The sequence below is a fragment of the Semicossyphus pulcher genome, unplaced genomic scaffold (assembly GCF_022749685.1).
Source record: "Semicossyphus pulcher isolate SPU_LCO1_2020_fin unplaced genomic scaffold, fSemPul1.0.p SCAF_6, whole genome shotgun sequence".
Classification (NCBI taxonomy): domain Eukaryota; kingdom Metazoa; phylum Chordata; class Actinopteri; order Labriformes; family Labridae; genus Semicossyphus; species Semicossyphus pulcher.
The window spans coordinates 27,669,063-27,691,828 of NW_027211737.1; the positions used below are offsets into that span (position 1 = coordinate 27,669,063).

At 44.4% G+C, this 22,766-nt stretch overlaps 1 protein-coding gene across 8 annotated transcripts in view; it reads left to right on the plus strand.

The window, feature by feature from the left end:
- The window catches only part of arvcfb (ARVCF delta catenin family member b), a 268,096-nt gene that overhangs the window by 160,815 nt on the left and 84,515 nt on the right, over nucleotides 1–22,766 (plus strand). For 6 of the 8 annotated variants that reach the window (XM_069682303.1, XM_069682296.1, XM_069682301.1 and 3 more), the window contains 3 exons: nucleotides 10,461–10,619; nucleotides 11,125–11,145; nucleotides 17,764–18,404. In XM_069682303.1, the coding sequence (XP_069538404.1) occupies nucleotides 10,494–10,619; nucleotides 11,125–11,145; nucleotides 17,764–18,404 (788 nt within the window). In that variant the 5' untranslated portion in view covers nucleotides 10,461–10,493. The remainder of the gene's footprint in view (nucleotides 1–10,460; nucleotides 10,620–11,124; nucleotides 11,146–17,763; nucleotides 18,405–22,766) is intronic. The other 2 variants (XM_069682298.1, XM_069682299.1) reach the window with 1 other exon arrangement.

The following is a 22,766-nucleotide window of genomic DNA, read 5'->3' on the forward strand; positions in this document are numbered from 1 at the left end:
GCACACCAGACTCCCCGACATCAGGTCATCTGACAGTCATTCCTGATATTTGGGACCTCTGCCCTGGCTGTAAGTGAGATGATGCTTGCTTGGCTGGCCTTGGATGTTACTGAATGCTCCCTCTTCTCTTTTTTTACCCTGCTGTTTTGGGCCTCTGCCACGCACTGTCAGCCTCTCCAGATCTCCTTCCTCTACCAGACTTCCCTTCTGCCGCCGCTTCATCCCACAAAGAAGTCTTGTTTTTGCTAAACGTTTGGATCACACGGTCACGGTTCACACGCGCTTGTTTTTCTACAAGTCGCCCTCGTGCATTACACTCTCACATGCTTCCTCTTTACCTCTGAGTCTCTTTTGAACTCCATCATGTGATCCTTCACTAGTGTGGAGCTGCCGAGAGGGCAGGTGGTAGAAACAGAAGGGGCTGATGGGAAATTGGACGACCCAAGGTTAGCCGGGCGATCTTTGCTAGAGGATTAATTGTGTAAGAGCCATGTAATGATTGCTGGCATGTCTCCGGAGTGAAATCCTGTTAGTCACTGCACAGGGGTCAGGCTAAGACTGAGCATTATGTGTTTGTGTGTGTGTGTGTGTGTGTGTGTGCGTGTGTGTGTGTGTGTATCAGGAAGGAAGGTGACTCTGATCACGGCAGTATGCATGACCAGGTGGCAATCTGACAGTGTCTGTTGTCCCTACCTGCAGGCCCCCTCCCACTGTGTGCAGGCTGAGACTGATCTAATGTCTGCTCCCTGACGTTGTGTAGGAAAAGTTTTCCTCCTGCATCCCTGCAATAATTGACAGCAGGAAACATGTGGGGCTGTTCATAGGAATTATTTCTTGTAGGTAATTGGATTTGTAGCTCTCTAAGTGCCCCTGCTGTCTTAAGTTTAAGCTCAGTTTAAAAACAAATGTCAGAGCTGATATACACTCGCCGGCCTTGCTAGTACTGGGTTGGACCCCCTTTGCTTTCAGAACTGCCTTAATTTTTCACGGCATTGATTCAACAAGGTGCTGAAAACATTCCTCAGAGATGTTGGTCCGTACTGACATGATAGCATCACGCAGATGCTGCAGATTTGTCAGCTGCACATGATGCGAAACTACCGTTCCACCACACCCCAAAGGTGCTCTATTGGATTGAGATCTGGTGACTGTGGAGGCCATGTGAGTACGCTGAACTCATCGTCATGTTCAAGAAACCAGTTTGAGATGATTTGAGCTTTGTGACATGGCGCGTTATCCTGCTGGAAGTAGATGAGTACACTGTGGTCATAAAGGGACGGACATGGTCAATACAATACTCTCTACCTAAAATCCCAGGTTTGATAAATAAAATGTGAAACTTAATAAAAAATAAAAGATCTATATTAGTAGTAATATTTGTAGTGAAGTATCGTTTTTCTAGAGATGCACAATGTAATCGGCAAGTTATCGGTATCTCCAGATTACGGCTTGAAAATGACATATCGGCATCGGCAGATATGTCATTTTTCTGCAGATATTTTCTGCAGATAAAACAACACTTTGACACGCGAGGTCATATTATTGGACTTCTAATTCAAAACGCAAAGCAGGTGAACAAAAACATTTTACTTGTTCCTAATATATCGGTATTGAAATCGGCAATCTGCAAAAAAGGTTGGAAAATATCGGCATATCGGATATATCCAACATCGTGCATCCCTAGTTTTTTCCCTTCCTTCAAATGCCATGCCAAGAAAAAAGAAATTTACACTACAGTGAGTGACAGGAAATATTATATGTGTTGGCTTTATAGATGGTAATAAAGTTAAGGGGGAGTTCGAGTCGGTGGCGGGTTTCACCGCAGATGAAAAAATTCAGCTCTGTCAAAGTTTATGTGCTAGCACAACTTATTGTTTTGGTATTAATAAAAAAACTCATATTGGAAAGGTTGGTATAATAAAATGTATCATATTGGAATTAGAGCTTGTTCTGAGAGTTTGTCGTGATTCGATCACTGTAGGAACAGACTGGAAAGCATGAAGGACTGGTACAAAATGCAAGAAGTGTACTGTAGCATTGTGGTTTTATGTTTTATGTTCCCACGAGGCGAACCCCATTCTTGTTAGTTTCAAATGAAAAACTTTGCTTACATAAAAAGTCTAAACCTTGAAAGTCACCTGTCTTTAGATCAGCAAACATCTGTTGAACGATGTAGATGAGTTAAGAATCTGGTCGTTGTACTCAAAGGTTTGCGTCCTCTTGCTGTATATTTCCTCCATGTAGCTATTTTTAGCACTAATACTATCACAACAACATCCATAACGTCTGTGTACTATTTGCACTATACACCTCAGACACCTCCTGAGGGGATGACTCATTCCTTTAACTCCAACTTTTCTTGTAGAGATTTTGTCCTGGGGGAAGGGAAGGCTCTTATCTGTGTACGCGCCCTCTCCTTCTCCATCATTTTATCTCTCCATCCTCAGACAACACTGAGCTGCTTATTGAGTGCAGATGATGAATGGGTGTGGATTGATGGCAGATAGCAGGCCGCTGCTAATTGACACCGCTGTATCACTATATCTGCTGGCATTGTATTCCTTCTCCTCCTCCTCCTTTACTTTTAGGCAGCATAGCAATCCATTACGCTTCCGATTAGTCGTTGTTAAGGAGACGCTTCTTCTGCAGGATCTATGAATGAAATATGCCACACTATAAGTTTGCTCAAGGGCTCGTATTGTTTTTTGTTGGAGACGATGACTGTAAATATAGATGGACGAAGCGTCTCCATGTTCTGCACCCTGAAGCGGGTGCTGCCATCTTGCAAATTTGGAGCCAGAGATCAGCTGGTGGAGCCTCCATACTGACGTCCAACCCCTTCCGCTACGCACACATTTAACTTATAGAAATAATGGCAAAGACCCCTCAGGTGCACTCAGTCTGCAGCAGAACAGCTTCTTGTGTTGGTCTGAAGCAGATATTCATGGTTATGCAAAGTTCAATGACTGTAGTTATTGTTTTAGTTACGTTTCCTCTCTAACAGCAACAACTCTTGTGTGATGTAATGCGTCAAAAGCAGCTATAAAGTGGCTTTTTCTTATGATATTACAAGTTCAAGCACACTCCAACCCTCATCCACTCAGGCGTTAGCCGGTGTAACAGCCCTCTTCCTCATTCTGCCAGTCAAAGCCAATCACATCGAACAGAATAAAGTGCAGGTTGTACAAATCCGCAGGCCGTACCTCACAGCCAAATCTGTGTCTGTCTGACACCTCTGCCTCTCCGCTACCACCGGCGGAACCCAAGTGATGTAACTGGCAAAGCTTTTCAAAGCTCTTTTCTCCTCATCAGAAGTGGGGTCCGGCTCTTGGCAGAGCTTTTAAGGCGAGGCAAGGCGACAAACATTCCTGTCGCTTTGTTATTTCCTCGGGCTCAGGAACCCTAAGGTGGGTTTTTGTCTCCGGATAAACCTGATCCACAAAAGATAGGCTTCCCTGGGTTTAGAGAAGCTTTGTTTTGTATTTTGTCTGAGCTCATAATGTGTTTTTATCCTCTCTATCCGGGTCTGACTCTTGCTGACACAAACATTTTCATGGCATGCTGATCCAAGGTAACAGAAGCGTTGAGATGCTACTCAAGGGATCCTCGGGTAGCTTTTAGCTGCAAGGGGCCTTCCCCTTGTTTTCCTGATCCGGATGATTGGGAATTTTAGCCTGCAAGTTCACACATTCAACCTCGATCAGCATACCACTGGCGATCACAAACCATTTCTACAAGCTTCACATGTGCTCAAACTTCCTCCCCCTCCTGAACCACGCTCTCTCTCATCCCCTTCCTCCAATTTATCATTCATCTTCCTGCGATCAGCCGTTAACTCGCTGCACTCCACTTCTCTCGCCCTTGACTGAAGGGTACGCTTTCCTGAGTCTCCTCGATTCAGAACATTCCCCACGGGCCGGCATTCGGCCGTGCTAGCCCGCGGCCAGACGTCTTTTAATCATTTATTTAGGGGCTGTAAAGTCGGGTTCAACTTCACTCTCTCCCGTAGTGCATGCAGAGAGGAGTCAGCGAGCCTCTGAGGATCCCTGCATCCTCAAGGTCCACTATGTTTTCTAAGCGTAGGATGGTGCTGCTTTTATTACCCTGCTGTTTTGACTGCTTCTCTGGGTCCCACCGATGAGCCTTCAAAGGAATGAATGTGGACAAATTAACTGCATTTACATAATGTTCCAGAGAGTTAAAGAGGTTGAATATTCACAGGGATGATTGTTCCTCAGTATAGAACAGTTTACTTTGTATCTGCAGTATCTGCCTCATCCTGACGGGATAAATAATGTCCCACGTGCTCATTGGTATGCATACTCATCAATCAATCTAACAAAAGCTAGAGTCGTCAGTTTACAGTTTATTGCTTCGTCACGTTTGTTGGTAATTCGAGTGGTGTAAAACATGGTAAAAATGCACAGTTGGCAGGGTTCAGCACAAGCCAGAAGCTGGAGATTGTCATTTGCATAATCCTGGTTGATTTGAGGCTCTGCAAGGCGGTTAGCGCTGTCGCCTCACAGCTAGAAGGTTCTTGGTTTGAATCTCAGTTTGGACACAGAAGCCTTTCTGTGTGGAGTTTGCATGTTCTCCACTTGCATGCGTGGGTTCCCTCAGGGTACTCCCACAGTCCAAAGACATGGTCGTTAGGTTCATTGGTGAGCCTAAAGTGTTTCCAACAGCTCTGAATATGACATCATATTATAACATAATGGTGTAAAGACTGTGATGCAGACTCGCAGCGCTGAGAGGGGGAAAGCATGGGCACAGAGGGAGGGAGAGAGGGAGCGGGTGATCGCGGACTGAAGTGATGACGTGATATAAAACTTCCTTTCATCATGAAGCCTGATGCTGCTCTACAGCTCTGTGGTTTACCAGTGAAATATATCAACTACACACAGTTAACAGTGACAGACAGAAAGATGTGAAAAGTGTGTTAATCAGGCGATTGCCGTCGATTACCATGGCAACGATTGAATTTTCGAAGATTTGGAAGCATTCGGCTCAGCCCTAAAAAATATCCACTGTTTGCGCAGTACATGTGTGTGCGTCTCTCTCTCTGTTGTGACTTTCAGTTTCAACCTCCCGACAATATCAGAGCGAACAGGTCGGAGAAGGGTTAGATTGCCCAGTGCCACTATTTAATCGATCGCGGGTGGCGTCGTTCTCTCGAATGGTTAAAAAAAAATGCTAAAATGGGTCGCCAAATATAAATGGGCGACTGTAATATACTGGGGCGGCCTGCCCAAGTAAAGTCTATGTGTGGGAAACCCAGCCCTAAATTGCCCGTAGCTGTGAATGTGAGTGGAAAAGTCTTCTTGTCAGCTCTGTGATTGACTGGGGACCTGTCCAGTGTGTGCAGCACTTTTCGCCCAATGACAGCAGGGATTGGCTCCCTAACATAACCTTAAAACTAAATAGATAATGGATAGATTGTTAAATTGATACAAAAAAGCTAGATCATAACCAACAAAACTTGCATATCCATTCTTCTTGTGATCTCTCTAATATTGTACACATATTATATGAAGCATTTGTAGATAAATGAATGGTAAATAGACTGTATATATGACACTCTTCTAGTCTTGCGACCACTCAAATCTGCTTTAACACGACATGTCACGTTCACCCTTTCATACACTGATGGCAGAAGCTGCTACCTAAAGTGCCCAACTGTCAGTCAGTCATCACTTTCACACACCGAGGGCTGTGCCACCGGGAGCAATTTGGGGTTCAGTGTCGCGCCCAAGGACACTTCAATATGTAGAACGAGGGAGCTGGGGATCAAACCACTGACATTCCGATTGAAGGACGACTGACTCTACCACTGAGCCACAGCCGCCCCAAAGATACTCCAAACAATGACATCATACTATGCAAAAATACCACTGTAGGCACTGGTGGTCATTCATATTGCAGTTTCCACGGAAGTTAAATTAGTTTTTGTTTACGAAGAGACTCTAAACAAAAATGCAGCTTATAGCAAAGTGACAGGGCAGTTTAGGGCTGAAATAGATCCACTTTAGAGGCTGCTGCATTTCCTGTCAAACTGCATCGAGCAGCCAGACGGGGACAAGAAAACCAGAGAGCAGATGTTTGCATTTTCAGTGAGCTTGCATTTTCAGTGGGCCTCATTTTGTTTGCTAAACCGATCATTAATTCACCTCCATGCTGCATTTACAACATTGTACATTTTAAATGAGTCCTGTACACACTCGGAGACTTTGCAAATAAGGTATTATCCATTGTTTGCAGCAGCAGGTGCCAAGTCAGGAAGGTAATTCACATTTATAATTAAACAGAACAAGGATGTTGATTAGTGGCAACTAATCAGAACTGACCTTTTCTAAATACCAGTAGAGTTCCCCTCCCTGCAGAGCCGAGCTGTTTAGCCCGAGGTCAGTCTTAAATAATATCCTTCCCTCGGCTCAGAAATGGTCGTGTGTAAATAAATGTGTCTCTTTCTGTGCAGCAGATTGCCTTCTCAGTCATTAACCCCAATAATGGGACTTGGGAACCTTTCTCCAAATGTAATGACCTAACTCGGCTCAGTTCAGAGTGTTAATTGACTCTAAGTTACCGGATAGAGTGGAGCAGGTGAATAGAGAAAGTTCTCATTTGCTGTGTGCTGCTGGAGGAGATTATTTAAACACTGAAACCAGAGTGCTTTTTTTCCCAGCAGGCACATGGAGGCCGGAGGGCTGTGGGATTTAGGCGAAAAGACATAAAAAGTGCAAACTTCTGAGTGATCAGCGAGAAAGACTGGAGATCAATGCGGACAGTGTGGTGCTTTGAAGCCTGAGACAGTACAGGCCCGAGTTGGCCAATCAATGGAGAAGCATTCTCTTGTTAGTGTCTTCCAGGACGAGGGGAAAACAAGCAGGCTCCCTCTGTAAGGTGTGGTTGTAGTGTTTCAACACAACAGTGGAGATCAAAACTAAAACTTTTCCTCTTGCTCTCTCCTTGGCCTTCACTCGTCTCTCCCTCCAGCTTGGTGTAATTGGTCGGACGAAAATAGTCTGCTTGGTTCAGTTGATTTCTCTGTTTCCCCTGTTTTAGGGGGGACATTGGGGGAGATGTCTTGTTTATCATTGCTTTGATCTTTTAGTTTTGGATTAATATTAATAGGGATCAACAAGTTAAATGGTAAATGGACTGTACTTATAAAGCGCTTTTCTAGTCTTTGCGACCACTCAAAGCTGCTTTTACACTACATGTCACATTCACCCATTCACACACACATTATATACACTGATGGCAGAGGCTGCTACGTCAAGTGCCCAACTGTCAATCAGTTATCACATTCATACAATGTGGGGTTCAGTGTCTTGCCCAAGGACACTTCGGCATGTAGATTGGGAGAGCTTGGGATCGAACGATTGAAAGACAACCAACTCTACCACTGAGCCACAGCCGTCCCAAGTTAAAGTGCTAATCTTGAAGATCTCAGTTTCGTTCTCTTTGGCGGCACCTATGGCGATAAACGGTAATTGCAGGAGCACACTTACCAGATATCCAGACAGTGTCGCATGTGTTACGTCCACTGTTGGCTCCGGTTGTAACTCTTGATTTTTACACTTGTAGAGACCGGAAAAGCAGCCGCTTAGCTCCGCTTACCCTCTCTGGCAGACCAACCACTGCTGGGTGATGGAGAACGCATCACTAACTGGGCGCCACGTGTAATTTTTTCCACAAAAAGTCGCATCAGACACCCAGTCCACAATACTGTAAATGCAAAGGCTTTCATCAGTGGGCCATGGGCTCAGAGACTTAACAGACTTTTATTTAAATGAAAATCTTCCATATTATCACTTTAAAGTTAAAACTCTGAAGTATGAAAATGAATTGGTTGGTGTTTTGTCTCATTTATGATTAAAATGACATCCCCCCACTCAGTTAAAGAAACAGGAAGTGCACACAATAGAAATGGTATGTCAAACATCCTGAAGAAAACCCTTAAGGTCAGCTGCAGCAATAAGTATTTAACCATGCTTCCTCTTTCCCCCCTTAAAAGAAAAACTCTAGGTTCCACTACACCGTCCTCCGACTCTAACTCCCTCCCTCTCCGCCCTCTGCATTACTTTCGATTCCCTCTCCCTCTCTTGGCTCCGTGCTGTTTTGCTTATCAATGATTGCCTCAAATGCCTTCCTTCCCCTCTCCATCACGAGAGCTGTAATTTTGTCACACTCCTGCGCAGCGGCAGGCGACGCCAGGGCGGTGCACCTCCCTCCACTGACTTCATATCACTCTCCGTCAGCAGGAAATGCAGCAGGAAGCACATACTTCTCTGGATTCACAGGGTCAGGTGGTGTGTGAGAACCTCACCACTCACTTTCATCCTCTGCCCATGGACACTTTTCTTTACATCCATTGCCTGCCTATGAAATATGAATCAAAAACAGTCCTCCAGGCTTCCCTTTACCTTGAAAGAAGCTTAACTCAATTTGAGGTGTCCAGAGGTGAGGAGTTTCTTGCTTCCCTGCATTGCAGTGTTTGGATGTAATATTAGGGGTGAATAAATCATGCACTGTCAGGACTACAAACAAATAAGAAACTTTATCTTTTCCCTTTCTTTCTTGTATGCTGCAGAACAAAGGCATTGTGAAAGTGTGTGCAGTTACAGGTGTATCGTATTGTGATGTTTTAAGCTATGTTCTGTGGAACCTGGTCTTTTGATGCAGCGACGTGACAGGTGTGAAAATCAGGCTGATGGATGTAGATTGTCCTAATTTGACCCTGGAGAGCTGCAGCATGATTTTTCCCTACCTTAAAGTGATGATCTCAAAGATTTTCATTTAAATAAATGTCTGTTAAGTCTCTATCTATCGCCTAATGAGGTAACACAATGGTGATCACTATGGCCCACTGATGAAAGCCTGCGCATTTGCAGTATTACAGACTGGCTGTCTGGTGGCGACTTTCACAGAAAAAAATCACAAGCGGCGCCCAGTTAGTGACGCATTTTCCATCAGCCAGCAGTGATTGGTCTGCCAGAGAGGGTAGGCGGAGCTAAGCGGCTGCTTTTCCGGTCTCTGCAAGTAAACAGTAATCTGCTGTGGCTGAACAAACAAAGAAAAGATCAATGACTACAGATACAACTTCAACAATAAGTGAAAATCCAAAGAAAAAGAAACAAACTTGACGCTCAAATGAAGGCACAACAGTCTGAAAAGGAAAGCGACCGTCAGCGAGGAAAATCAAGAGTTACAACCGGAGCCAACCGTGGACGTCACACATGCAACACTGTCTGGATATCTGGGAACTGTGCTTCCGCTGTTACTGTTTATCGCCATAGGTGTCGCCAAAGAGAACGAAACTGAGATCTTTGAGATTACAACTTTAACTAGTGTTATACTTTAATAACCCTAACCATAGTTATTCACTCATAACAATGAACTTCACATAACCTCGTCAGGTTTTTGTTGCCTAAAAAACAATCCTTTCCTGCAGATTTGTCCGTAATATCTGTGTTCTGTGATGACCTCAATGGCTCCTACAGTATCTGGTCTCATTTTGAGAAGCAGTCAAAATTGCAATTCTCACGCAACTTTGCATGGCCTTTACATATTTAGTATATCATCTACATTGATCGATTGAATACATTTTACAAAGTGATCAGTAAAGAATGAAAAATATGTGATATATTTTCTAAATATTACTTATTCTATCATGTGAGAGGGGCTGCACGGTGGTGCAGTGGTTAGCGCTGTTGCCCCGGTTTGGGCAAGGTGGGCCTTTCTGTGTGGAGTTTGCATGTTCTCCTTGTGCATGCGTGGGTTCCCTCCGGGGTCCTCGGCTTCCTCCCACAGTCCTAAGACATGCTTGTAAGGTTAATTGGTGACTCTAAATTGCCAATAGGTGTGGGTGTGAGTGCGAAAGGTTGTCTGTCTCTATGTGTCGGCCCTGTGATTGACTGGCGACCAGTCCAGGGGTGTACCCCGCCCTTAGCCCAATGACAGCTGAGATAGGCTCCAGCCCCCCGCCATCCTGAACAGGATAAGCGGTATAGATAATGGATGGATGGATGGATATCACGAGAATCTTTCCAGTGATTTTCCATCTTCGTGTCACATTGCTTAATTTAAGTCATAAAACTTTTCATTCCTTCCCTCTGTATATTTCCCTGCTGTTATTTTCCACATTTTATTATTCATGCACTGTTTCAGATTTTCCATCTCTCTTGTTGATGCTTCTGTGTCGCATTTCAAATCGCGTGCGGCATTATTTTTAATACCCTTAATTTGCAAGTTTCTTATTTATGCTCTGTTTTTCTCAGCTGGATTCTAATATAATTTGTTGTTGCTGTGGCCCAATTAAAGTCTCATCTTGTTGTATATCTAATGGAAGATTACCTGGATGCTGTGCTGCTGTTTTTCTACACGCTGCCTAACAGCTAAATATGAAAATCAATCTTATGTTGCCTGACTGTCATCTCCTCACCTCCCTGTGTGTGCAGGAGCAGAGCCCCAGCAACGCCACATCCCTGGCTATGATGCAGGAGCCGCAGGAGGTGGTGGAGGAGACGGTCACCATTGAGGAGGACCCCGGCACCCCCACCTCCCACGTCTCGGTGGTCACCTCTGATGACGGCACCACACGGCGCACAGAAACCAAGGTAAGATGCAACAGAGAACAGAGTGTTTGACAAGTTGTATTTTCAAGCAGAAGACATACTTAGAAAGTTAGCTTTGAACTACAGGTCAAACTAATGATTCATATACTGTGCAGAGCTGATATTCAGACTGGTCCCTGCTGTCACACATGAGCAGGACAATTCAGAGCAGTTACATTATTATGGCAAAGAGATCCCATTGAGCTCACGGCTGCAAAAGCCCCCCAGACTCCCTATTATCCATTTCAATATTGCTTCAAATTATGGATATGGATTACTGCCTCCAAACTGCGTGGTACTGTTCCTCCACTCCCAGACTTCCACCCTGAAGAACTCTAAATCCCATAATCCCACCTCCCAAAGTGGTTCCATCTCCCTCTCATGGCTTTATTTATTCTTATTTTGTGTTATTATCAGCCAGCCCCCCTTGTGTTCTCCTAGTTTTGTTCTTCTCAAAAGCTTCTTTTGTTGATTCGTCCTCTACTTTGTTCTGTTGTTTTTCTGTAAGGACATGTCGACTAACCTGAAGGTGAGTGGACCTTTATACCATTATGCCTTCTTTTTTTTTACCACCACGCCACCATTTTCTGTGCCCATACAGGCCACGGCAGCTTTATGCAACACAATCTGCTTCATCACAAGCCAGATAATGTCCCCCTATCTATCTCCTCTCTCTCTTTTCCTTTACCCGTCTCTATCTTACAACATCCCTCACTAATATTATAGGAGTTAAGAAATACCACTGCTCAGCACTTACCACACTCTATACACACCCATATGTAAGAATGTTGATATAGCATAAAAGTGTCTATAAATCGTAACTCTTATCTTGCATTTACATCCCGAGGACACACTTTCCCTGAGTTAGGAATTCAAATTTCAGTATCTTTTCAAAACTGTGTGACTTATTTAGCGTTGTTTTTTGCCAGCTGTAGCCTCGTGATAGCCGGGTTTTTATTTTTGAATGGTATAAATTACCATTTTTTAAAACATATTTTGCACATCAGCTCTCCAAAAGTGATCGTGCTATCATTTCTACTAAAAAATATACTTCAAGTGGCATCAGTAATCTGCTCAACCAGAATGTCCTCCTCTTGGTGGCAGGTTGACTTTGAAGAATTTCAAGCTGTTCATTGAGTTTCGGTACAAAGTCTGAATTTCACTCTTGCTGCATGGAGAAGAATTCCCACCAGAGTTCCCAACAGATTTCCTTTTGAAAAAATCCAGTGAATGTACGACATCTTGCGAGTGAGGTGGGGTTTGGAAGCTCTTCCTTCTTGCTGCCTTTGGAGACAAACGCTAAAAGAGCAGCTTATATTTCAACATATTGCTTGGGATTCAGATGTAAACGTAGCTACAGTCGGCTGCTGAAGGCTTCCAGAGGAGTGGAGAGCTTCTACTCCAGGGACTGTGAAACTGTAATTAAAAAGCCTCGTCTAATCCCTCATCAGGGAGGGCCCATTGCCCTCCAGCCTGTTTACTGCGAGGGGATTGGCCACACACACTCACACACACACTCACATGGTTTCTTATGCATTCATACACAGGACTTCTTAGGGAAAGCACACACAAACGTGCAGTAATCACACTAATCAAGGGCTTTGCTGCTGAGGAAGGGAAGAGGAAGGACGCTCCTTTCAAGGGCCAGCCGCCTGGCTGGGAGGAGGGATCGGGTGTTTGTCTGGAAGTCACTTTGAGCAGAAAAGCAGATTATTGTTCAGGGTGAACTTGTGGAAGCCAACTTCTCTGTAGTGTCAAAGCGATCCAGACCAAAGTTTACACAAAGAAATCCCACCACATGTCTTCTTCTCTTTCCTTCTGTCTTCTCTGCATCTCCTCTCTCTGACTCACTTTCATGTGTTGTTTTTCCACTCTCTCCCCATTTTCTATCTCTCTTTATTTCTCAGCAACTCACAGTTTTATTTATGTGCTTATCTGTTCTTTTGAACCATACTGTCTAATGCTAGCACACGCCTTTCCCTTGATGGTTGTCCCCCGTCTGACTGCAGGAAGATGAAACAGGGAAGTTTTTTCCGTCTTCCTGATTTGCAGGCAAAAAAGTTTCCCGCGGTAAACATGTTTCCAGCTGATTTAATATCAGCAGTATTACTAGTTATAATACCGGGGAAGTAGCAAAAAAAATTGGCACCAAGATGAAGCTACTGTATATGTCAGCGAAAAGAGACCAGAGTGTGTGCCTGTGCAGGGGGGTCGGGGTAGGTTACAGCAGACAAATTGTGGAAGTAGGAGCAGGAAGAGTTTTTCATACACAATTAGAAAACAAATATGAGAAGCTGTCCAGCAGCACATTAACGGCTTGTTCTATTTATGTTTTTAATCAATGCAACTCAAAGTGAATTGGACCCAGACCCTTAATGTGTATTTGAGCACTGAGCACATGTCCGTGCTCAATTAGATCCTCGTCCGTCCTCGTGTCCCAGCATGCCATGCTTTCCCTTGGCCTTCATCCAGCCCTCTTTTCCTGCTGGCAGACACTCTGAATGGAACTCCAGTCATGTAGGAGGAAGAGCTGAGTGGTGCCAATAAATGCCGCGTTCCTCCTCTTTCCTCTGGATATGAGCTAATGAGAGTCGAGCAGACCAAACAAACAAATAAAAGCACTTTCACTACCGTGCACACAGCGGGGAGCCAACCCTAAGTAGGTAGGAGTGGTTTATCAGGTACAGCTGTGGTGAAAATCAAGTGTCAAGGTGTAACAGTATAAAGAATGGATCCAACTTGCAGTGTTCTGTTTAGTTTTTAAAAATAGTTAATTGAGCAAGAGAAGAAGACACGAATCATCATGTTAACACTGTGGCCATTTTCCTTTGACGTCACACTCATGGTGGGAGGCTCAAATGCTGTTTTAAGGTTGTACTGCTATATTCTATGTTCCCAAATCTAATAAAGGAGAGTGAAAATCAGGAATGACGTTGGGCTATATTTCAAAGTAAAACACAAATTCCTATTAGCTATCATTAGACAACAGGTTACATTAGCATTTGACAAATCCCTAGCTAACAATATAATTTAAGAGTGTTACAGGATAGGATAGGAAAGCTAGCTAATGGTAATGTTAGCTAGTTAAAGGTCATATCCGGTTGTTAAGTGGTGATGTCACAACTCTGCATTAAACTGTTTCCGGGTCCAAGACGCTACAACGTCTCCCATTTACAATATGCTGCAGTGCTGTTTTAAAAGTCTAAAAAATATTCTCTGTTATCTTTTATTGATCTCCGTGTGTTTGTAACGTGGCCCTGACGTGTTTGTTTTCACAGATGGTAAAAAAGCTTAACCACGACAGGACACTGTAAAGGTTTGGCTTTTACCAGTGGATACTACCATAAGCTAACTTTATCTTTAAAGCATAAAAATGGTTGGCAAACAAAACATGAAGAAGTGGGTTCATAGCTCTTCATACAGTCTATAGTTCACAGCAATAAAAATCCTTATAGAAACGTTCAGCCCTAATCAGGAGTGGGTTATCTTATCAAACAGACGATGAAGTCATCTTGCTAGCTTGCTAACATCTCGCTAGCTTGCTAACAGCTCATTCACCTCAACCTTGTATATCCTCTTTTTCATGGATTCACGACACAAGTGACATCAGACTTAACAAGCAGATTAGCGAGGAATTGTTAGATCGTTTTAGCAGTTGTCTAACTTTACTGTTAGCTAGCTTACGTCTCCATTAGCTAGGAATTTCATATTGTATTCTTTAACACTGTCAAACGGTAATATAAGTTAGGGTGGTTAAGTGGTTCAAATTCTCACGTTAGCTGATACCATGGCTAATACCTTGTCAATATGTAGTTTTAAATGGACTGTACTTATATAGCGACCACTCAAAGCTGTCACATGTCACATAACCCATGTCACATTCACCCATTCACCCATTCACACTCACTGATGGCAAAGGCCTAAGTGCCAATCTCCAATCACATTTATGCCCATTCATACCCGATGGCTATGCCACTGGGAGCTATTTGGGGTTCAGTGTCTTGCCCAAGGACACTTCAACATGTGACTGTAGCAGTCAGGGATCGAATCCCCAACCTTCCATTTGAGAGACGACCGACTGTACCACTGAACCACAGCCGCCCTGTTTTATCATGAAACATGGCCTGATGTCCTTCTGGATTTTCACCATCAATGGGCTACTTAGCAGCATTGAATAAGATTTGTAAACATGAAACACAGCAGTACGAACATTTTATTATTAACTGCATTTGATCTCCCCGCCCTGAGTGTGACGTCACAGGAAAAGACTGCTGTGTGAATTACATGAATCCTCTCTCTAATTGCAAACAGCAGTAAGTAGCTTAAAAGTGTGCAAGGCTGTGGTATTATTGAGCCATGTGCCTAACAGAGCTTAAACAACAGGTTGGGTGAACATCCATGTATAATGACACCTAATGCAGTTTGCTGCCCACTCGTCCCTCCGACTCTAGGTGACCAAAGTGGTCAAAACCATCACCCGCCGCACCTACCACCCTGCGATAGCGACTGACAACTTGTTTGTGGAGTCCAGGCCTGCCACCCGGACACCCACCCCCGTCTCCATCTCTACCCCCAACCTGTCTGAGAGAGAGCCAGTAAAGGATGCCGAGCGCTGTGTGATTTTTGCTGTGTCCCCCCCCCCTCCCCCCCGCCTGCCTCTCTCTAACATTATGCTTTAAAGAGACCCACTTTTAGCAACATTACGGAGAAACTAGCAATTTCTACTTCCGCCATCATCGCAGATGCTCTTTAGACGGGCTGAGATGAAATCACAGGCTTCTTAAAAATCAGAATTACTACCTCTTCCTCTCCCACTAACCCCCGGCCACCATGTCCATTTAAGCACTCAATAAAATGAATGCCGCAGAGGTTGTGAAACCTCTTACAGTGCTGTAAAGTGGACATTTTGACGCCTGCTGCATTTCCCTCCATTTTTAACAGCTTGGTAAACAGTTAAGTCCAGCGTCTAACTGCCTGTGGTTGCTTCAAACACTTTCCAGTACAGCCATGATTTTCCATACATGCACACACTCATTGAAGTTCTACATGTATGCCCACATACTGTTTACTTACATGTCCTACCATTTTACCAATTCTCTTTTGGCCCTGCTCACACGGCTTCAGCATATTTCAGACGCCCCTTTTGAAACCCAGCTCCCCTCATCCCCCCCCCGCTTCCCCCTTGCTCGATGGTTTAACGCCTTGTGAACTTGAGAGTACATCAAAGAGTGTTTGAAAAATGTGTGATGGCTCCCGTTGCAGGCCTTGCAGATCGCCTAAAAAGCTGTGTTAGTACAAGGCAGCTGGGCATGTCAAGCCTGGGAAGAAGTCGCATTTATTCCTCTGGGCTCTGAGAGCCAGAAAAGAATAAAACACGATGATAAATAAAAGCTGATTTAATTACTTGGAATGAGTTAAAGCATTCTGACGTTATTGGCTGACCTTGGCTAGGGCTGCCTTGTGAAGCTATATTTCTCAGAAAAATAAAGAACAACTGTTATTTTATAAATAAATTATATATATTATGCCAATGGAATAGCTGCATGCAGGATATTACATGCATTACATTCAGCCCCGGCCCTTGTACTCCCCTCCAGGCCATGAGGAACCCCAGAGCAGCCTCGGTTGGGTTCTGTCATGTTTTACTCTGTGAGTCAGGAGCATGGGAGTGAACTTGTTATTCCAAGGTCATATGTATGCTTTGGTTAATGCGCATCCAGCAAATGAGCTCTTTATTTTTAACCGTGCCAAGCCAAGGAGGACTGGCAGCAGAAACAAACGTAAATTACTCAGTAATTACTCAGAACATGTAAATGAACCTTGGTGTTCCTGAAATAGGCTTTGTTGTGTGGCTCACAGTCAGGGCGTAATCAAGAAACAAGGCCAGTGAAGATTTCCATTTGTTTTAACAAAGTTAATGAGGATGCCATGTTGAACAACCAACATGTTGTTGCTCTCTGTAGCAAGGGTTAATGCTTCGCTGTGGCTTCTCGACATAGTTACATGCCTTTTCCAGCTCCTGATTACAATCTCAATTATCCCATTGATGGCAAAGTAAAGAAAGCATATTACAATTAAGAGGGCTGGTTATGACAATTAAACCCATCAGATGCAGAAATGAGCAGAGCTTTGTTGTTTTTTTTCCCCCTTTGCCCAAGAAATTCAGACGCTCATCAAGTGGGAACGAACCTCTCCGCAACACCTTGTCAGGCACAACACAAATTGCATCAGACCTGCACCCCGGCAGTTGACGATTAATTTTCATCAACCTCATTAATTTTGAAGATGAATTTATGGCCGCGGACAAAATAGCCAATTATCGGCCACAGCAGAATTCACTGGGCAGCAAATTGGTTTCTGAATGGATGAAGAGCCTAGTGAGGGAGGGAGGGGGGGTTCTGTCTATAATTCAGCAGGCTGACGCCCTCAGAGACAGCAGAGGAAGTGGAGTTATTTAGTAACAGGAGGACGGGAGCGTGAGAGAGAGATACATGCAGGTCTGGTTGTCAAAGTCCTCCAACTACTGCGTGATGCTACCATGCTCCCTCGGGGAGTAAAAGGATGCAAGGTGCAGTGGAGCACGTCAAGTCGCACAACTCTGGAGACTCAGTCTACCATGACGATCTCTGTGTATATATACAACTTGTTTGGGCTTAGATTTGCCTTCCAGTTTTGTTTTGTGACAGATTATTACTGACTTCTAATTAAAGGTAAAGTGGTAAAACAGGCCTTACAATTACATATTGGTCAGCTAGTATTTACCTCAACTACAACAGAAGTTCCTCCCTGATGTTTTCAAACCATTCGCTACACCACAAACTTTGGATTGATGATCAGAAAAGAAGTCCCAATCAAAACACTTGTTGAGTTAAACTAACCCCAAAGTTTGATTGAAATAACACAATGGATGGTTTCCTCAGTAAAAGGTCGTAATGCATGTTTTAAACTGAAAAAGAATTGATCTCTGTTTTTTTGTCTCCCTCTGTCACTGTGGGACTTTCTAACACAGTGTTCTAATCTAATGTCTTATATCTTAATCCTATCCTCACAGTGGACGGCATGGTTTTCTATGTTTGTGCAGCTCACAGATAACATGAAAACAAACATTTATCTTAGTACTGACAGGTGTATCTGTGCCCTCCTACAGGTGACTAAGATGGTGAAGACGGTGACCACACGGACAGTGCGTCAGGTGCCCCTGGGTCCTGACGGCCTGCCCCTTCCAGAGGGCACATCCCCACTAGGCAGCTACACCGACTCCATCGACCGGCGCTACATGAAGAACGGAAACGACCGTTTCATCACTCCTCAAGCAACCTCCACCCTGACACGCTCCTACAACAACTCCTACAACGATTCCTACGTTGAGACACCCGAGAGCCAGTATGTCCGCCACTACGGCCTGCACGACGGCTATGCAGATTTGACGGACAACTACGGCAGCCTGTCACGCGGCGTCAACTTCCGGCCGCCGCGCTACCCTTACATGCCAAACAGCTACCGGCCGGAGAACAGCTACACGCTGCCTATTCGCAAGGATGACTATGGCCATGTGGCCCAGCCCCAGGTGCCTATGGGGAGCAGCACTGTAGATCTGAACCGCTCACAACCTGAGCGCTTCCAGGCGGAGCCATATGGCCTGGAGGATGATCGCCGCAGCTTGGGTCCTGAAGAGGAGGAGCCGTACGAGCTGGAGCCCGACTACTCCACTGCCAACCGACGCACCCTGCAGGGGGCCAACCGGGGTCGCACCCACAGGGAGCCTCTGCGTGATGGGCCCCGAGTCAGGTGAGGATAACCGCAAAAACCTTTGAGGAGAGGTTTGCTTTGATTCGGGAGAAAATAGTCTGCTGTTCCACCTTCGATATTATACAGATTAATCTCCATCAAAGGTGTTTTTATACAAGAAACCCTGCTGTAAATACATAAAAACCTGACAGTTTGTGTTGAAGGATTCAGGAGATTACGGGTTTGTGAAGATTTGCAGGTTCATGCAGAAGACATGTTATTCTTTTCATGTCGGACAGTGAGCTCGTGTTCATATGCATGAGTGCAGACTTTGCCTTGACACGAAAGGAGATCAGGCCTGTTTGGATGAGAGAGAATAAAGTATTCATGTCTTGCTCTAGCCTTAAAAAGACTACATAACACGGTGCACAAGTAAACAGATGTCTCTTCTCCTTGAGCAACTTGTTTTAGGAAGGAAGCGAGGAAAAACAAGCCTTTGATTGCCATTTTCCTGCAAATGGATAGTGAACAAGTGTTAGTGTCAGAGGTAAAGAGGCGGGAATGATTTGAGACGTGAAGAGGGAGGGAAGGGAGGATGCAGGAGATGGGAGGCTTTTGTCAGTTATCTTTCAAAGCCTTTCCTTTTTTGTGCAGCCTGTGTTGAGAGGAGTCTAACCCCTGGCTCCAGTGAGCTGAAAAACAGCCTGTTAGCTTCTGACAATAAGATCCCAAAATGGACTCTTGTCTCCTAATAGCTTCCAATCATTTCGTTGCTGCCCAAATGGGGGGAGGCTTGGAAAAAATGTCCTCCCTCAAGTAAATTGAAGCAGGGCTTTAGAGTCGTGTTGGTTGTAAGTCAGTTTTTTTTGTAACCAGCGATCTGTAGCAGAGCGATTATTTAAGTTCTCTGCACTTTTCTTTCGATTTGAGGGAAAAATGTTTGGGCCTGAAGCCAGATCCAAAAGAGTAATGTTAAGGGGTCAATGGAAAGAAAGATTGTCTAAGTCTTTGTTAGCTTTTTGCCACAACCAAAGGTGATGCTGAATCCAGGTTCGCAGACTTCTTCTTCTGCTTATGGACCTTTCTTTATGAATCAAATGTACTCATGCGTGTGCAACTAGCTGAATTTAAAGGCCCCGGCATCGACGCCCATGAGGCATGAAAGAGCAGATGCCTAATCAGACTGTGTCTTCACACACTTTTGACTTCACTCTGACACATGCAGACACAGTATCTCTCTCACACACACACACACACACACACACACACACACACACACACTTGATAAAAATCCACAACTTCAGAAAATGAGTCACTCCCCCATCCGCCTAGTGAGAGGCGCTTGCTGTGACAGGCAATTTGTAGCCTGCCTTACATGTGTCACAACACATACACCCCTTCCGACACACACACACACACACATAAACATAACACACTGACAGCTGCTAATGTGAGTACACAAACACACACAAACACATGTTAAAAGGCATTCTTGATGGACTGCTGCCTGGCTAATTGCAGAAGAAATTAGATCCCAGATATTTCCTTCTGTCTCTTTTTGCTCTCATTATTTCCCCTGCACTCCCATCAGCTGACACCAAAACATCAGTTTACTATAAGCATTTTTTACTCCTCGCAGGAAGGGCGACTATCAGCTCTCTCAGTGCCCAGGCTCCCCTGTGCGCTCACACACTGCCATTAGTATTCTTCCGAGAAAGCAGCGGCGACTCCAAAGCGCTGTAATGAATCTGTGAATTAAAACGCTTTAATTACAGCTTATCATCCTCAGTAATGCTCCAACAAAAAATGAAGATGTGTAAGACTAAAAGGGCCTCCTACATCAGCACCAAGCACTAATTTTGTCACGGCCGCTGAGTCTGTTCGGAATGATGATGTATGAGTACCTTTGAAGTGGGAGCATTCCTCACTCTTGGATTTAAGATTAGATTAGATTCTTTATTGTCCTTACCAGGAAGTTTGTTGCCACACTCTGCACAGTGCCTCTCGGACACAGAGATCACATAAATACCACATACAAAAGGAACATAACATTATGACATGACACTTATCCCCTTTTGCCTCCGGAATTAGCGTGTTGACACAGGTTTTTCAGTCCCAGGAAGACCTGCTAATAGATGCTGATTGTCTCTTTTCCCATTGCCAGTGAAGTATACTCCTGTCGGTCCCTTTTTAGCTGCGTCACCATCTGATGTCACAAACGTGGCCAAACAGGGTTAGTAAACAGTGAAGATGTTACAGTGGTTAGGAATTTATTGTATCTTATTACAGTCTGTGAATCCAACTAGCTGCCATCAAATTTGGAACGATGTTTGAGCGCTGCTCGGACGGAGATGGGCGGAATTTGTAGCTGATATGACAAGGAGTCGCAGAAGTTACTGACGGAGCATTCCGGAAAGGGGGCGGAGATTAGCGTGTCGACACGGGTTTTGTTTTCCCATCAATGCGGATTGTAACCGAGACGATAATTACCCGGGTCTACTGCAGAGTCATTTGACCCGGGTCTGGATGCCGATTGCAGCCTTTCCCATAAAGCAAAAAAGCTGGGTGTTAGCGGGTGTTAGCAGGTTTTCTGAACAGTGGGAAAACGGCTACAAGAGCATTTTCCCTCCCGTTAGTTACCGGGTAGTGTTTAATGATGCTTTAACTCCAAAACTCCTTTCACAGGCCAGAGTCCTGTATCTGCGACCTGATGGAAGCTGTGTGAAGGATGAATTGAGGGGATGTCCGGGGTCATGTGTAATGATATGTGCTCTGTGCGTGATGGCTTTGCTATTGAGGTCTGAGAGGTTCGGGTGGGGAGGCCAATTATTTTGGAGGCGGTCCGTGTTATACGTATGACATTGTTCTTATTAGCGACAGTTAACATGGTAAAGGAACAGATGGAGCTTTAGTAGAGCAGCAGCAGGATGCGGGGGGCAACAGGAAGTGACTTGTGTTTGCGGATGGCAGTCTTTTAGTGTTAGGATTATTTTAATGTCTGTGAAGAATAGAAGGAACAAGATGAATAGAAGCGTTGAGACACATTACGTGTGTTTAAGGATATGATATGACTCATGGATGTCACAAAGGGCTCTTTACCAAAACACCAAATGAAGGAACATCATTTGGTGTTTTTCATCTCTCAAAATTCAGATGTCATTTCAGTCACTGTTCCTCTTTCACTCACCTTTAATGCCTTCTTCTTTACCTGTGATGTGAACCTCTTGTAACCTCACCTTCAATGCCTTCTTTCTTCCTTTTGTGAAAACATCAGATTACAAGTCAGAAAAGGAAAAGTGTGCCTCGCGTCCACATTCAGTTCTAAAATCCCAGCATACCATGGTGTCTCAGGTAGCGGCAGAGCAGATCACCTCCACTGTTGTCAAAAGTGCTTTGGCAGACTTTCCTGACGACCATCGCCAGGGCAGACAGTGTTTGAGCAGCCGACAGACTGGGGTCACTCTGCCCTGTCTCGCGCTGTCTGGCCTCATGCTGCCCTGATTTTCTATCCCTGTTTTTTTTGTGGTTTTGTGGCCATTTTGAGACTCTGTTTATGAAGTTTACAGCTGTAATGCTGATGCTCCTGCATAGGCCAATACGGTAGACATCGCCTGACCCTAATAGGACACTAGCTGCTGAACCATTTCATGTAATAGACCTATATGGAAGCATCTTTATTTATTATGCATGCTCAATGACCCTTGGCTAAGTCCCTAAGCCCCCCTTGGTTACTGTTGCTACGCCTGTCAAGCTTTTGCACTGGCATGTAAATATTATGGTGTTTTCAGCTATAACAGTGAGAGATTAAAAGGGAAATAATAGCAAATTTCTGGGAAAATAGTTCCCAAATATCAGAGAGAAGTCGACAGAAGGGACGACAATAAGCGTTTGAAGGCTACATACAGAATATAATGTGTCAGCGGACTGTTGAAGAGGACATAAAAGCTCACCCGTAAGCGTCAGGCACCCCACGTCTCGTTAAGGACAATCATATACAGGAACAACAATGTTCTTGCACAGCAGGGTCAATATGTTGTTTTATTTGAAGCTAATGTTTCCTTATGACTCCCTATAACTTTCATTATATAATATTTTATAGCCCGTTGCTAGCAAAACTAAATGATCCCACTTTTACATTTCGTTTAAAGCGCGTCAGGATATTGCTCGCTTATCGTGGGCGTGATCCATACACTGGATCTCCTGAAGGCACAACAGGAAAGGCCAACAAAACCCCGTACAAGTTTGCCACAACAATGGCACAAACCAAGGGCTGGTAAATAAGAGATAAAGGTGGTGGTAGCGAAGGCCAGACAGGATCACAAGCGGAGACCAGTTGACTGTCTTAAACAATTTTTTAATCCATGTCCGACACCTCTCCTGTTGAGTTTTTGGCTTCGGAAAAACAAACAAATATGACACCCA